The sequence below is a fragment of the Hyaena hyaena genome, unplaced genomic scaffold (genome assembly GCF_003009895.1).
Source record: "Hyaena hyaena isolate Hyena2069 unplaced genomic scaffold, ASM300989v1 scaffold_152, whole genome shotgun sequence".
Taxonomy (NCBI): domain Eukaryota; kingdom Metazoa; phylum Chordata; class Mammalia; order Carnivora; family Hyaenidae; genus Hyaena; species Hyaena hyaena.
This window is the reverse complement of record NW_024080784.1, coordinates 2241418-2256371: the sequence shown is the minus strand read 5'-3', so window position 1 is coordinate 2256371 and position 14954 is coordinate 2241418. Positions and strand designations below refer to the sequence as shown.

The window sequence follows — 14954 nt, the reverse complement described above, 5'->3', positions numbered from 1 at the left end:
CAATTTGTAAAGAATTACAAAGAAGTTTCCTTCTCCTTCCTATCGCTTTGACTTTATTGTTCAGGCCCACCTCCTTTAATTAAGCAGTTTCTTTAGTTTCTGGCTCTGTTTCTTGTGTACCTTTTTTTTTTTTTTTTCAAGAATAAGCATAGGAAGGTTTTTATTTAGCAATCTATCCCACAAGTCACTATATCAGATCATAGAGATTTTTCCATAGCTTTTGTAGCTCCGTGTGCATATGCTGTATTTATTTAAACTGTTATCCCTGATTGGATATTGAGGTTGTTTCCATGGTTTTGCTAGTAAAACAGTACTGTGGTGAATAACCTTGTACATTTCTGGAGTTTTTCATATTGTTAAAGATGAAAACATAAAGAAATTTCTTAGAGGAATGACTGTTGAATTGAAAGGTAAAATGTGTCCATTTTATGCCAAATTCCCCTCAAGAGAGGTTGTATCAGTATTGACCAGCCAGCAGCAATGATACGAGAGAGACCAGTTCTTCCACCACCTGCCCAAAAGGGTGTGTCCTCGAGGGTTTTTTTTTTATGTTTATTTATTTATTTTGAGAGAGAGAGAATGTGTGTGAGTGGGGGGTGGGGCACAAAAAGGGAGAGAGAGAGAATCTCATACGGAGCTCAATCTTACCAACCATGAGATCATGACTGAGCTGAAATCCAGAGTTGGAGCTTAACCAACTGAGCCACCCAGCAGTCTCTGTCCTCAAACTTTTGAATTTTTGCCAGTCTGATAGATAAGCAGCGGTATCTCAATATAGTGTTAATCTGCAGTTTTCTTGTGATAAAGGAATTGGGCATCTTTTCATGTGTAAAAGATATGTGTGATTACTTTTTATGAACTATCTATTCCTACCTCTTGTACATTTTTCTATCAAGTTTTTAGTCTCTTTTTTTCTTTTCTTCCCTTCACTTTTTATAAGTTTTTATACGAAGGAGAGCAGCCTTTTATCACTGATAGACGTGACACAACTTTTTGTCTCAGTTTGTCATTTATCTTTTAATGTTGACTTTGGTGTTTTGGACTGTACAAAAGATTCTCCTTCGATTATATGTAGTCAAATTTGTCAAGTTTCAGTCATAAGAAAGCCTTTCCTCACACCTAACTTATAAAGAAATTTATCTCTAAAATTCATATTGTTTCATTTGTTTCTTCTCCATTTAGAGTTTAGTATGGTACAATGACGAAACCTTGTCTATTTAAGCTTTATCTTATGCGGGCCAATCTTGATAAGTTATATTTTCCTAAAAAATTATCCATATCATTTAGATTTTCAATTTTGTTAGCATAGGTTTGTGCAACATATTCTACAATTTTTATGATTGCTCCTATTTTGTCCTTTCTTACATTATTATAGGTGACTTATCATTTTTTAATCTTAAATTAGTATTTATTTTGCTAATTTTTATTTTATTTAAAAAAATTTTAACGCTTATTCATTTTTGAGACAGAGAGAGACAGAGCATGAGTGGGGAAGGGGCAGAGAGAGACGGAGACACAGAATCCGAAGCAGGCTCCAGGCTCTGGGCTGACAGCACAGAGCCTCATGCCGAGCTCAAACTCACAGACTGAAAGGTCATGACCTGAGCCGAAGTTGGATGCTTAACCAACTGAGTCACCCAGACACCCTTATTTCATTTTAAAAATTAGCAAAATAGGGGATCATGGGTGGCTCAGTTGGTTAAGCATCTGACTTCAGCTCAGGTCATGATCTCGCAGTTTGTGAGTTTGAGCCCCGCATTAGGCTCACTGCTGTCAACACAGAGCCTGCTTCAGTTATCTACCATATGAATGTTTTCTTTCTTCCTTTGTATTCCTTTTGTTTCTTTGTTTTTTCTTTAGGAATCCCTTTGCTGTGCCTTCTATAGCTGTGGAATTAGGAATTCATTTTCATTATTTTCATTCATATATATAGTAAAATTTTCTCTGATTAGTTTAAATTTTACCCAACAGATTTTGCTGCTTAGTGTTTTTATTCTCATTGCTTCTAGAAATTCTACAATTTCAGTTTACATTTTCTTTTTGACACGAAAGTTGTTTATTTAGAGTTTTTAATATCTAAATAAGAGCTCTATTGATTATGATTTTATTATTAATGTCTAGATTTTATTGTCTTATAGTCAGAGATTACTGTTTGTGTTATTTCTGCTTTGTAGAACTTATTAAAACTTTTTGTAATGTAATATATAAACAATTATGAAGAATGTTCCATGAGTACTTGAGAAGAATATATATTCTCCATTACTGAGGTGCAAAACTAAAAAATGTGATAGAGAGGGAGAACTGAAAGATTTGACTAATTAATTATACTATATTTAGTTCCTCTATATCTGTCATTTTTGTCAACTTGATCTATCTTAGACTGGGAGCTGTCTTAAATATTTGTCATTAACGTATTTCTATTTCTTCTTGCAGCTTCTCTAGTTACCGTTTTATAAATGTAGTTTATTATTTATCATATCTGTTATATCTTCATTATGAATTGCGACCTTTATTGTTATAAAGTAATGTTTCTTATTCTGGTTAATGCTCTTAACTTGAACTCTAAATCTAATAGCAAAACTATAACCCTGTTGTCTTTCTTTCCTCTGTATGTCTGGTATCTTTTTGCCTTACATTTTGAGTTACTTTATTTAAATATGTCTATTCTTTACTGCATAGAGTGGGTTTTTTCTTTATGAGCTAATCAGAAAATCTTGAGAGAGTAAATTGCATTCATTTTTATGTTTTAATGGTCATATTATTTTATGTTACATTTATTGGCCATATCATGTTCTATTGATTGTGGCAGCCTTTTCTTTGGGATTTTGTTTGTTTTGGTAGTTAGAATATTCTGTATTGTGTTCTAATATTTACCTTTATTCTGATACCTATTTATAAGGCCATGTTCACTTGCTAGCTGTCAGTGATACTCTGACTCTCACCATGTACCAAAGCAACAGTTAATCCTTGTTCCCACCCTTTGTTTACACTTATATCTACAATTAAATGTATAATGATTACTATCAGTTCTTTTCTCCAGTCATCTCTTGGTTCAATTAAGGTGGTTTAATTTAGTAGGTACCTCAGGAAGGTTTCTTGGATACAGCATTCCCTAAGTTCTTGCGTATTTTTTTTCTTACAAATAGTTTATTGTCAAGTTGGTTTCCATATAACACCCAGTGCTCATCCCCACAAGTGTCCTCCTCCATGCCCATCTCCCTCCTCCCCCCCCACATCCATCAGTCCTCAGTTTGTTTCTCAGCATTCAAGAGTCTCTCATGGTTTGCCTCTCTCCCTTTCCCCCACCATTTCCCCCCTTCTTCTCCCCCATGGTCCTCAGTTAAGTTCCTTCTAATCCTTCTATACGTGCAAACATATGATATTTGTCCTTCTCTGCCTGACTTATTTAGCTCAGCATAACACCCTCAAGGTCCATCCATGTTGCTACACATGGCCAGATTTCATTCTTTCTCATTGCCATGTAGTATTCCATGGTATAGATAAACTACATCTTCTTGTTCCATTCGTCCATTGATGGACACTTAGGCTCTTTCCATGTTTTAGCTATTGTTGAGAGTGCTGCTATGAACATTGGGGTCCATGTGCTCCTATGCATCAGCATTTCTGTATCCCTTGGGCAGATTCCTAGCAGTGCTATTGCTGGGTCATAGGGGAGTTCTATTGTTAGTTTCCTGAGGAACCTCCACACTGTTTTCCAGAGGGGCTGCACCAGTTTGCATTCCCACAAACAGTGTAGGAGGGTGCCCGTTTCTTAACATCCTTGCCAGCATCTAGGGTTCTCTGATTTGCTCATTTTAGCCACTCTGACTGGCGTGAGGTGGTATCTCAGTGTGGTTTTGATTTGTATTTCCCTGATGAGGAGGGAGTTCTTGCATATTTTAAACTCGTGTGTGTGTGTGTGTGTGTGTGTGTGTGTGTGTTGATATTTGAAAGCTAGATTGGCTGCATATAAAATTTGGCTCACTGTTTCTTTGAGATTCTTTACAATGCGACTTCACTGTTGTCTGTATATGTTGTTCCAGAAATGTGATATCAACTTGATTTTTTTTCCCACGGTAAGGAACTTGTCTTTTACCCAGGTTTTTTTCTCAATTTTTTAAGTCTAATGGCTAACTGGTATGTATCTTGAAATTGATTGTTCTGGGACAGTGTTCCAAATACATGGGGAGCCATTTCAACATATAGATATAGTTATTTTATTTTTGGATTATAATGTCAAGTATTCTGCTATTTTCTTCTTCTTGAGTACCAATTATACATATACTGGATCATCTTTATCTTTTATATTAGTGACTGTTTTTTGATTCTTTTTATCTTTTGTTTATTTCATTTTGTTCTCGTGACTATTGTCATGTCTTTCCTTAATGATGCCTATTATATTTTCAATTGAATCTATTTCCTCTTGGACAGCTTTTAATTTAGTTTGAATTTAAAGAATTTTTATATGTATTTTCTATTCATTATCATTCATCATTTTCTATTTGGGTCAACTCTACTATCTTTCTGATTTTGTCTATTCAAAGCTCTTATTTTTCATTCAAAGTTTGGTCTATGTATATACATACTTGTTTCAAAATATCTTGAGATTTCATAATAATTTTCTCAATTGGGTTTCTGCTTTTGTTTTCTTATGAGAGAGGATAGCAAATTCTCATTAGCTGTATTATTTTAACTCTTGTTTCTGATTTGTTAATGTATGAACTGTCTGCTGTTTTCTATTGATTTAAATTTTTTTCATAGACCAGCAGTAATAGTTTTATATAAGCAAAAATAAAGGATTTGGTGAGTTACTACATTCTTAGTTTAGGAGCATCCTCTTCTGTTTCTTTTGTGAAGAAGTACTGATTCTTTACTGAATTAGTTTTTTTAGAGAGAGTAATTGGTATGTCTTATGAACCTAGAACTCTGTTTTGTTTCTGCAGCTGCTTAATTTCTACTTCATGCTTTTTCTGTCATAACCAAACTTCTAAGGGCCATTTCCTCCATTGATATTAACTCCTTCCTCTTCTTCTTCTTTTTTTTTTTGTAATTTTTTAAATATTTATTTTTGAGAGAGAGAGAGAGGAAGGGAGGGAGAGAGAGATTGGGACAGGGGCAGAGAAAGAGGGAGACACAGAATCTGAAGTGGGATCCAAGTTCTGAGCTGTCAGCACAGAACTCAACTAGGGGCTTTAACTCACAAACGGGGAGATCATGACCTGAGCAGAAGTCAGGTAATTAAACCACTGAGACACCCAGGGGCCCAATTCCCTCTTCTTCTTAAGCACTGCCTTCCTAAGACTCCACTTCTCCTTCTTCTCACTTCCAAACTCCTTTCATTCAATTCCGCAGAAGCTATGTTCTGATCAACAGGTCTGCTATCAGCATTTCCCCACTCCTAATGGGAATATATCTTTCTGAGGATAATTTTGTCTGGTTTTTTTTTTCCACTCCTGGCTCCTGGAGCACTCTCCTTTTTACTGCACACTGTACACCTTTCTGATCTAGAATGAGCTTCTGAGCTGACTCTGCTGGCTTGAGGCATTTATATCTCTACTTATATATAACTTTTGAGTTCACAGTATTTTCCATCTCCTAATTATGTTGTAGATATGCATTATGGGTGGTTTTATTGCTCTCTTAGTGGATATTTATGGCTTTTCAGCATAAGCAGAGAGGTTAAAATTTACATCTCAGCCTTTATATTATAGGTGCTCAGTATCCTTCCATAAATAATTTTAAGTGGATGATGATGCTAAATAGATAGATCGATGAAAGGATTAACATAGACTTACAAAGGTTAAGAGGAAACTGGAGATGTATATTTCAAATTCTCAGCATATATGAATCTTACTTTAGAGCCAGACCTTTCTCCAAAGATCTAGGAATATAAAGGAAAACACTAGGTTCATCACTTTATGACCTTCATGTGAAGCTTCAAACTTATAGCAAGTATGACTTTTTCAGAGTCTCTACTAGACAGTATCCTTTTTTTGTGCCATGCCTTCAAGCCACCACTTCTTGTCACCAACTCAAATAGATTACAGTACTCTGCTATCTTTAAGTTAGCACTGAAAAAGTTCACATCTGTATTTGCTAACTTTTTTTCCAGGTAGAAAAGGGCCCCTGAATGATCAAAACGTTATTGAGTGTCCATTTCTTCATATATCAATATTAAATGAATTTTGTTAAAAACCAGAATGTATTCAGAGTTTACTTTTATAATCACAAATGCATTTTTGAATACAGGAAAAGAACAGACAAAAATATAATAAAGTTTATTAATAAGAAAAATTTGTGTTTTGTATATTTTATACTTGTACAGTATCCTTCTCTTCCTTCTTTTTCTCCTTCATCCTAAAAATGTATTTCTTATAATAACTCATGCTGAGGACTCTTGTATAAATTCATTTACAGTCCTAATAACTGCTAAAACTCCTAAGAACTACTTGGAACCAAATTATATCATTTTTCCAGAAAAATGTAATATAATTCCTAATTTGTACACTATGTATATAGCAAAAATCTAATAAAGATTGGAGGAAGGGACACCTGGGTGGCTCAGTTGATTTCAGCTCAAGTCATGATTTCATAGTTCATGGGAGGAAGCCCCATGCTGGTCTCTGTGCTGACATCACAGATCCTGCTTGGGATTCCCTCTCTCTCTTTCTCTGCCCCAGCCCTGCTCACATTCTCTCTCTCAAAATAAGTAAATAAACCCTGCTCACATTCTCTCTCTCAAAATAAGTAAATAAACTTAAAAAAAAAAACTGGAGGAAAATATTTTAACATCAGTATTAGCTATTTCACATTGTATGCTACACACCATATTATTAAAACTAAGGAAACTTAGTATGTTTCTATGTTCTGTTGTGATGTTATTACCTCTTAAATACAACAGCAAGAGCCTAAATTTAAAAAACAAAAAAAAAAGTCCAAAAATTTACTACAGGGTTAATGGAAATGGCTTCTCATTCTGGCCCTTTTCTTGTTTCCAGTATTTTATTGCCTTCTAAATCTGTCTGCCTTTCTGGCTTTAGAGAGAATTTTAAGCTACCCACCAGCATGGGGCTCCATACAACTTTGGAGTTGAGCTATGCTGTGGCTGATACAGGACAGTGTCCCAGAAAAGAATAGCCTGACTCCAGATTTTTAAACCATATTATTGAATCTGTATATTCTAAGATTCAAGATGCAGTAACAGTTAAACAAAATGTATTTACCTACTTTCTCTAGTGAGCAGAAAGATAGGCAAGAGAAAAAAAAAAGGTAAAATAGCAAAATCAAAAGTCTCTTGGAATTATCTATTGAAGGAAATCAACATATTATAAAAAAATATAAATACAGACTCCTACATTCTTATTTGTTTAAAAAATTAGGGGTGCCTGGCTGGCTCAGTCAGTTAAGGGTCCAACTTTGGCTCAGGTCATGATCTCACAGTTCCTGGGTTTGAGCCCCACATCAGGCTCTGTGCTGACACCTCGGAGCCTGGAGTCTGTTTCAGATTCTGTGTCTTCCCCTCCCTTGCTCACATTCTGTGTCTCTCTGTCTCACTCTCAAAAGAAAAAATAAAGATTAATTTTTTAAATTAACATTTTTCAAACAAATTCAGTGTTATATGTATCAGATGGAAAATTAATGAAGTGTGGGTAGAAGTCATCTAATTGATAGTGAGAGTTGGTAAAATAGCTTTTTTCAGTGTTTTTATTTAGAAAGTATTTTAGATCTCCAAAATTTGCAAAAATACTATGTTGTTTCCATGTATCTCTCACCTAGCTTTCCCCTAATGTTAACATCTTTCAGGAGTACAATTACTGAAGCCAGGAAATTAACATTCATGTAAACTATTAACTAATCTACAAACTTTACTTGAATTTTACCAGTCAGCCCCCTAATGTCCTTTTTCTGGTCTGGGACCCAATCCTACAACTCATTTAGTTTCCATGTCTCAGTAGTTTCCTTCACACTGTGATGGAACCTCAATCTGTTTTTCTATTTCATGATCTTGACACATTTGAAGAGTGCTGACCAGTTATTTTATAGGATGTCTGTCTATTTGATTTTGTGAGACGTGGTTTTGCACAACTGAAAGCGCACGGGCCCCTGCCATACTCTATTATTCTGGGAGTGGATTCTTCCCCTGAGGGCAACCATTACATGGATCTTCCAAGTCAAGTCACTTGAATCTATTTTGAAGAAAATGAGCTAGATTCATGAATCCTTTGGGAGATGGGTCACAGAATTGAGAAACTCAGAGATCAAAGTAGTGATAGCAGTGCTTAAGATAAAAAGTAACATAGAGTCAGGTATGGGGTGGCCATTCTAGGACATATGCAAAATGAGTCAGAGAAGTAGAGACTCAGGAGAAAAGAAAGAAGGCAATGTAGTGGAATTGGAACTGAAAGAGAGACATAGAGAAAAGGGGCATAGTTTAAAAGACAAAGTGAATGAGACAAACAGGATCTTTCTAAGGTGTATATCATACCTAGCTCTTTTACAGCTGCCCCAGTATTTGGGTCCCATTTCTAAAAGAAATACTGTCCTTGAATTCTACAAGTTTCCCAGTTGCAACCTGAAAACTGCTTCTTGTGCACTAGCATAAAGGAGTCTTGGATTGTTTTGCAATGAAAATGGACATAAAAAATAAACACAAACAAATAAATAAATTGGAAAGAACAAATAAGCAATGTGTGTGTATGTGTGTGTGTGTGTGTGTGTGTGTGTGGTGACTGTGGCAGAATCCAGGCATAACTGGATGCCTTTTTCATTCTTTTATCTTCTTATAGGCTAGATTGACTATAAGTTAATGTCAACCTTAGCACTGACTTTGCAGAGTAGATCATGATAGGAATATCTTGTCACTGAATTTGTTCCATGGTTTCATGGCCTGAGGAAAATCTCAATTAAAACAGGTTTTAATGCAGCATTAACCTTGTTGATCTCAAATGTTTATTTTCCCTTGTTGCATAGTATATGTTATTCTTTCATTACTGTGACCGTAATCATTCTCAAATGTGCTGGGTATTATTGAATATAGTACTCCAAATAACCCAGGACCCAAGAGCTCCAAGCTCCAAGCTTGCCTAATTGGGCAAACAGTACAAAACTGGAAATTCTTTTTCTCAATTGTTAGCTTGATTTTAAAGAGAAGCAATTTGTTTTTAAAAACTAATTCAAGTCCAAATAGCTCATTTTCACAGTGTAAGATGATTCTTAACTTTCTTAACTTTTCATCAACTAGATATATACTATTCAGCTTATAATTATAAGAAGTTCTTTTTATGAATTGTCTTTTTATAAGTGAAGAAAAACTTGTGTTTTTTCACTGACATTCTAGCCTAGACCTTTCTTGGCTACTCAAGCAAATGTCATTAAGGGGAATATACACATACATTTACGTGCACACACACATGCACCCACACACATCCATATGCCCACATACAGAGCATTTAAACATTGCTTGTAGATTTGTATATGCATTCTGCCACATTTACATATGAACTGATGTATGTGTCTATTACTGATTTCTTGTAACATTTATCTATGAATCCCCTGCAGATATTTAAAATAAAATGAATAATAGCTTTTTAGAGCAGAGGGTTAGTGTATCATCTTGTCTCAAAATAAACAAATGAAAAAATAATAAAATAATTAATTAAAATGCAGGCTCTGGATTGAGATGTAGAAGTTTAAAACTTGAACCATTAACTGTTAGAACTTCTTGGTATCTTCATTTCCTCATCTTGTAATTAAGTATGATAATAATATACCTTACAAGTCAATTTTGGGGATTGATTTGTTTTTTTATGATATACCTAAAACAATGCCTAATACATATCATCTAGCTCTCATTATGTCTTCCTGTCTCTTCTCACGTTAGGCCCAAATGTAGCAGAAAACTAAAATAAATAAATAAGTAAGTAAATAAGGGAACACCAGGGTGACTCAGTCAGTTAAGTGGCTGACTTCTGCTCAGGCCGTGATCTAGCAGTTGGTGAGTTCCAGTCGCTTGTAGGGCTCTGCGCCGACAGCTCAAAGCTCGGAGTCTGCTTCAGATTCTGTGTCTCATTCTCTCTCTGCCCCCACTGAGCTCATTCTCTCTCTCTCTCTCTCTCTCTGTATCTCAAAAATAAATAAAGGTAAAAAACAATTTTATAGGGGCGCCCGGGTGGCGTAGTTGGTTAAGCGTCCGACTTTCGCTCGGGTCATGATCTCGCGGTTCGTGGGTTCGAGCCCCACGTCGGGCTCTGTGCTGACTGCCAGCTCAGAGCCTGGAGCCTGTTTCAGTCTGTGACTCCCTCTCTCTCTGACCCTCCCTTGCTCACGCTGTCTCTCTCTCTCTCTCTCTCCTAGAAATAAATAAAACATTAAAAAAATTTTTTATATAAGATTGTTTTTCATATATATTAAATAAAATGTTTAATAAAATTACTTCCCCCACAAAAAATTGTGAGTCAAGGATCACTAATGGTGAAAATACTTCAATATTTAGAGTATAAATGTTTATAACATATAATTTTGTTTTAGAATGAATTAAAAATTTATTTTGGAAATGTAAAACAGGCCAGCAAACAAACAAAATATATTGATAACGTTAGGCAAAGCAAGTCAGATTGCCCCTAAATTTTTTTTTAAATGTTTTATTTATTTCTAGGAGAGAGGAAGACAGCGTGAACAGGGGAGGGTCAGAGAGAGAGGGAGTCACAGACTGAAACAGGCTCCAGGCTCTGAGCTGGCAGTCAGCACAGAGCCCGACGCGGGGCTCGAACCCACGAACCGCGAGATCATGACCTAAGCGAAAAGTCGGACGCTTAACCGACTAAGCCACCCAGGCGCCCCAGATTGCCCTTAAATTCTGATGAATACTTCATGATGGCAAGTGACGCAGGATACTAAATAGTTTCCAGAACCTTTAGCATTGCGATTCTAGGAAGATAAGGAATCAGTTAACTCTGTACTATTGGGATGCATTGCTTAGAATTAGTAATTTGCTTAAAGAAAGAGTCAAAGATAAGAAACAATTTACATTATAAAAGATAATTTTAAAAATTCGACCATTATATGCTTCCATATAACAATACCATTAAGACACAAGACTAGTATCCATAAAATTAACCATACTCTATATATTCTTGAATTTGATTATTTTATATATTATTGTATTCATGATATGATAAATCTATTATAAATACAAACCCATGTATTCAGCCATATTAATAAATTGTCATATCAATTGCTATCCTCTATATTCTTTTACTTTAGCTGCTTGTAAAGGGCACTCAGTAGATGTCTGTCAAACAGATTCTTCTTTTTAATAGGCAAATTCTCCAATAGCTAGGGGGATTTGGTGAAAACCATCTGGACCATTACTGTCCTTAATCTAAATTAAGGACAGTTTATGCTGTGCTAAGCAGAGTATCTAAATTGATATCTAAATTGGTTAAGATCACTGGAAGTAGAATACAGGGATTTTAAATTCTGAGTTCTTTTGGGATAAATAAGACAGGATGGAAAGTCCATCATAGTAAATATTCAGTAATGCTATTATTATCATTTTGAAAAACAAATTTCTTAAGGTATTCCACAATTTGGTGTCACATATTCATTAAGACATAACTAATCTAGGAGATATAAATAAAGTCATAGCCTAGACTCTATGTTAAAACAAGATAAAGAAACACTAGAAAATACTTCCAGAATTTAAGTAGACTCCAATGACTAAACCATAAATGAAAACACTGAGAAATTTACCAAATAAAATTTAAAACATCTATGTGTAAAAGAAAATGTTCAATAAAATTAAATCTAAACAAACTCAAAAACACATATGCAACATGTGTAAGGATTAATATCCTTACAACATAAAGAACTCTTAGGAATTGACTTTTAAAAATGAGAAATGTTCAAAAGAAAAAACAATTGCCTGAGGTTAAACCTACAAAAACTGTTCCAACTAGCTAGCAACCCAAGAAAGGTAACTTAAAACAACTACAAGTTGTCATTTTAATATCAATTTGGTTCATTTTTAAAATAATGATACACAATACTTTATCTGCATATCCAAGAATTCAGAAGCTCTTAAAACTGTCTTTTGTAACTCATTTGGCAGCAAAATGTAACCTGACCTGGACACTCTGGAAGCAAAACATTGCTCAATGATATGAACTAGTCCTTATTTGTGTATCTTGGTACAAATCACATCATTTTGGCTGCATAAATGCTCATGTATTTGATTAAAAACTGCTTCCCCAGACTGTACGTGGAGTGTTATGGGACAGAAGACATTTGCATCATGTTAACTTCTGAAAATCAGAAAACTTCTTAATTCTAAAACCTAACTGTCCATAAAAGTTTTGGATGAAGACTCACAGACCTGCATTTTATTCAATAGTACAAAAGAGCAAAGTTATTCATAGACCCCCAGAGAGATTATAAATTGTTCTATTTTGTGAGTAGGACAGTGCTAATCTGGCAATTTATATCAAAAGCCAAAAAAGGGTACATGCTCTTTAATCCAAAATTCCACTTCCAGGAACTTATTATGACTAAGTGACTAGGAAAATGATGAAAGACTTAGGTTTTGGTAAGTTCAACACAGATGACATATAATAGGTAAAAACTAGAAAGTCCCATAAGTTCAGTAACAGAAGAGGTGGTGTTATACAGGCTCTAGCCATACCACAGACCACCACTCTGCTGCTTCAAAGTGGTATTGTGCAGTAACGCTCATTCACATTGAAGATGCCTTTGATATTTTGTTAAGTAGAAATCAGGCTATAAAAAAAATGTGCACTCTTTGATCTAATTTCTTTAAAAAATTAGTTATAAATATCTATGTATAAAAATACTTGAAAGGTATTCACCAAAATGTTAACAACGGTTATCTCTGGATGTCAACATTGCAGATAATTCTAATTTTCTTTTTATAACTGTGCCTTGCCTATGGTGAATATGTGTTATTACTCTAATAATAAAACTTTTAAATTTCATTTCAGCATATCCTAGAAAGCTTATGTCTAACTTAAATTCTAAGTTCTATGCATATATAATTAATATCTATCAAGAAAAATATAATATTCTTATATATCTTACTTAGATTCTAAGTTCTGTGCATATATAATTAATATCTACCAAGAAAAATATAATATTCTTCATATTTATAGGAGTTAATAATTAGAAAGTCTCCAATGTATTTGGAAAACAGCATCATAAAGCAAAATCTTGTTTTCAAAGAGCATGTTTTTGCCTATAGAAGCATGTACACTCTTGTTGATAATTTTACATGTGTATATTAAAATTAGCCATGAAGAATAGCAAATATGAACCATATTGCCAAGGAACGTGGGTTTAAAATTTTAGACTTTAAAAACCATGCCTAGAGAGCATATTGGCGGCATTCAAATTCTGCCCTGTGTGAAGAGAACAGTCAGCTAACCATCTTGAGTCGCGGGATGTCAATTGAGAATTTAAAATGCCTTTGTTTGGTCATCAGAAACTATTTGCTATCCTCAGAAAGGTATTTTGAAAATATGATCTTTATCCTGGAATGCCTCTTTTAACAACACAAATAAATAAGGAAATGGTTTGCACTTTCAGGAAAGCAATTTGCCTTCTGTATTGCCTTGAGTGGTGATAACACAGTGACGTGCCATCCTACCGCTTGGCGTGGGATAGACAGCTAGCCCCAGCAGTATATCTGCAGAGAGGAGAGCTCTGTGTTTTAACTGCCAATTTTCAAGTCAGTGCTTCTTATAGTTCCTACAATATGTGTCAGAAATTTGCTGCTGACTCTGAATGCTTTCTTCCACTTTGGTAGACTACTTCTTCAACATGTGAACAATTAAATTATATTCCTTTTTATTAGAAATTGTGATATCTGTTGCTTATTTACTGAAAAAAATAACTCTTTATTTTTCAGAGCTTCCATATGGCTGGGAAAAAATTGATGATCCCATATATGGCACTTACTATGTTGAGTAAGTCTTTAAGTTTGCTATTAACTTGTTATTAACATGTTGTGAAATTGTGTTAGTATTTCATTTATTGAGCATGTGTGGCTAACAACCCTTTTATTTCTCTTTCATCTTAATTTGAAATATCCACAAAGACTGCAGTATCACCAGCTAGCTGTCTCTTCCTTCTCCAGCTAGCTAATTTGTCATTCTCTTCCTTTGACTTATGATTCTCAAACACCAATTGGAAAAGTGTTTCACACTGTCCTCTAAGTGAGTGATAATTAAAGATATCAAAGCAAATGCCCTTCATTTTGCAATCAAAATGTTGGGAGCTGACTAATTGTGCAAAAGAGATTTTCTATTAAACTAGATTTTGAAACCAATTAAATAAAGCAGCCATATTTTCCAGCTGAAGGATGAAATAAAATTTAGATATATTTTTTTCTCTTTTAAGGCCCCATTTCCAATCAATAGCATTCTTTCTGTGGATTGGACTTTTATGTTGTCTAATGGAGGTTGCATTGCTTTAATGTGGCTTAGTATATACACTCTCTATGGATCATTTTATTTCAAATAAAGAACCTATTAGGGCTTTGTATATATATATATACACATATATATGTGTATATATATATATGTGTGTGTATGTATATTATGTCTATGTATGTATATATGTATATATATATTAAGGGAAATCAAGTAATATTCATAATTCCCAAAAGTTAAATATATAACTTGCTTTTCTGGAACCCCCTCTTCTGATAGAGAATTTTTTTATTCTTTCTAGTGTGTAACGTTGTTAATGTTATTTGGGTGAATAGCAAAGCGTATACATTGCTTATGAGAAGTTTACTACCCAAGAGATGTAGGGACTGAAAAACATAAGGTGTTCACATTATTTATCAAGATCTAACTCTATTTTCTCTAATCATGTCTGTTTAACAATAATAATCTAGATGGCAAAGGATTAGGGCTCGATGACATCATTGCTAAAATGTT

At 34.5% G+C, this 14954-nt stretch overlaps 1 protein-coding gene across 1 annotated transcript in view; it reads left to right on the top strand.

Annotated features, from left to right (window-relative positions):
- Positions 1-14954, top strand: part of MAGI2 (membrane associated guanylate kinase, WW and PDZ domain containing 2) — a 1134938-nt gene that overhangs the window by 778643 nt on the left and 341341 nt on the right. The window contains exon 7 of the mRNA XM_039239084.1: positions 13919-13976. Within this exon, the coding sequence (XP_039095015.1) occupies positions 13919-13976 (58 nt within the window). The remainder of the gene's footprint in view (positions 1-13918; positions 13977-14954) is intronic.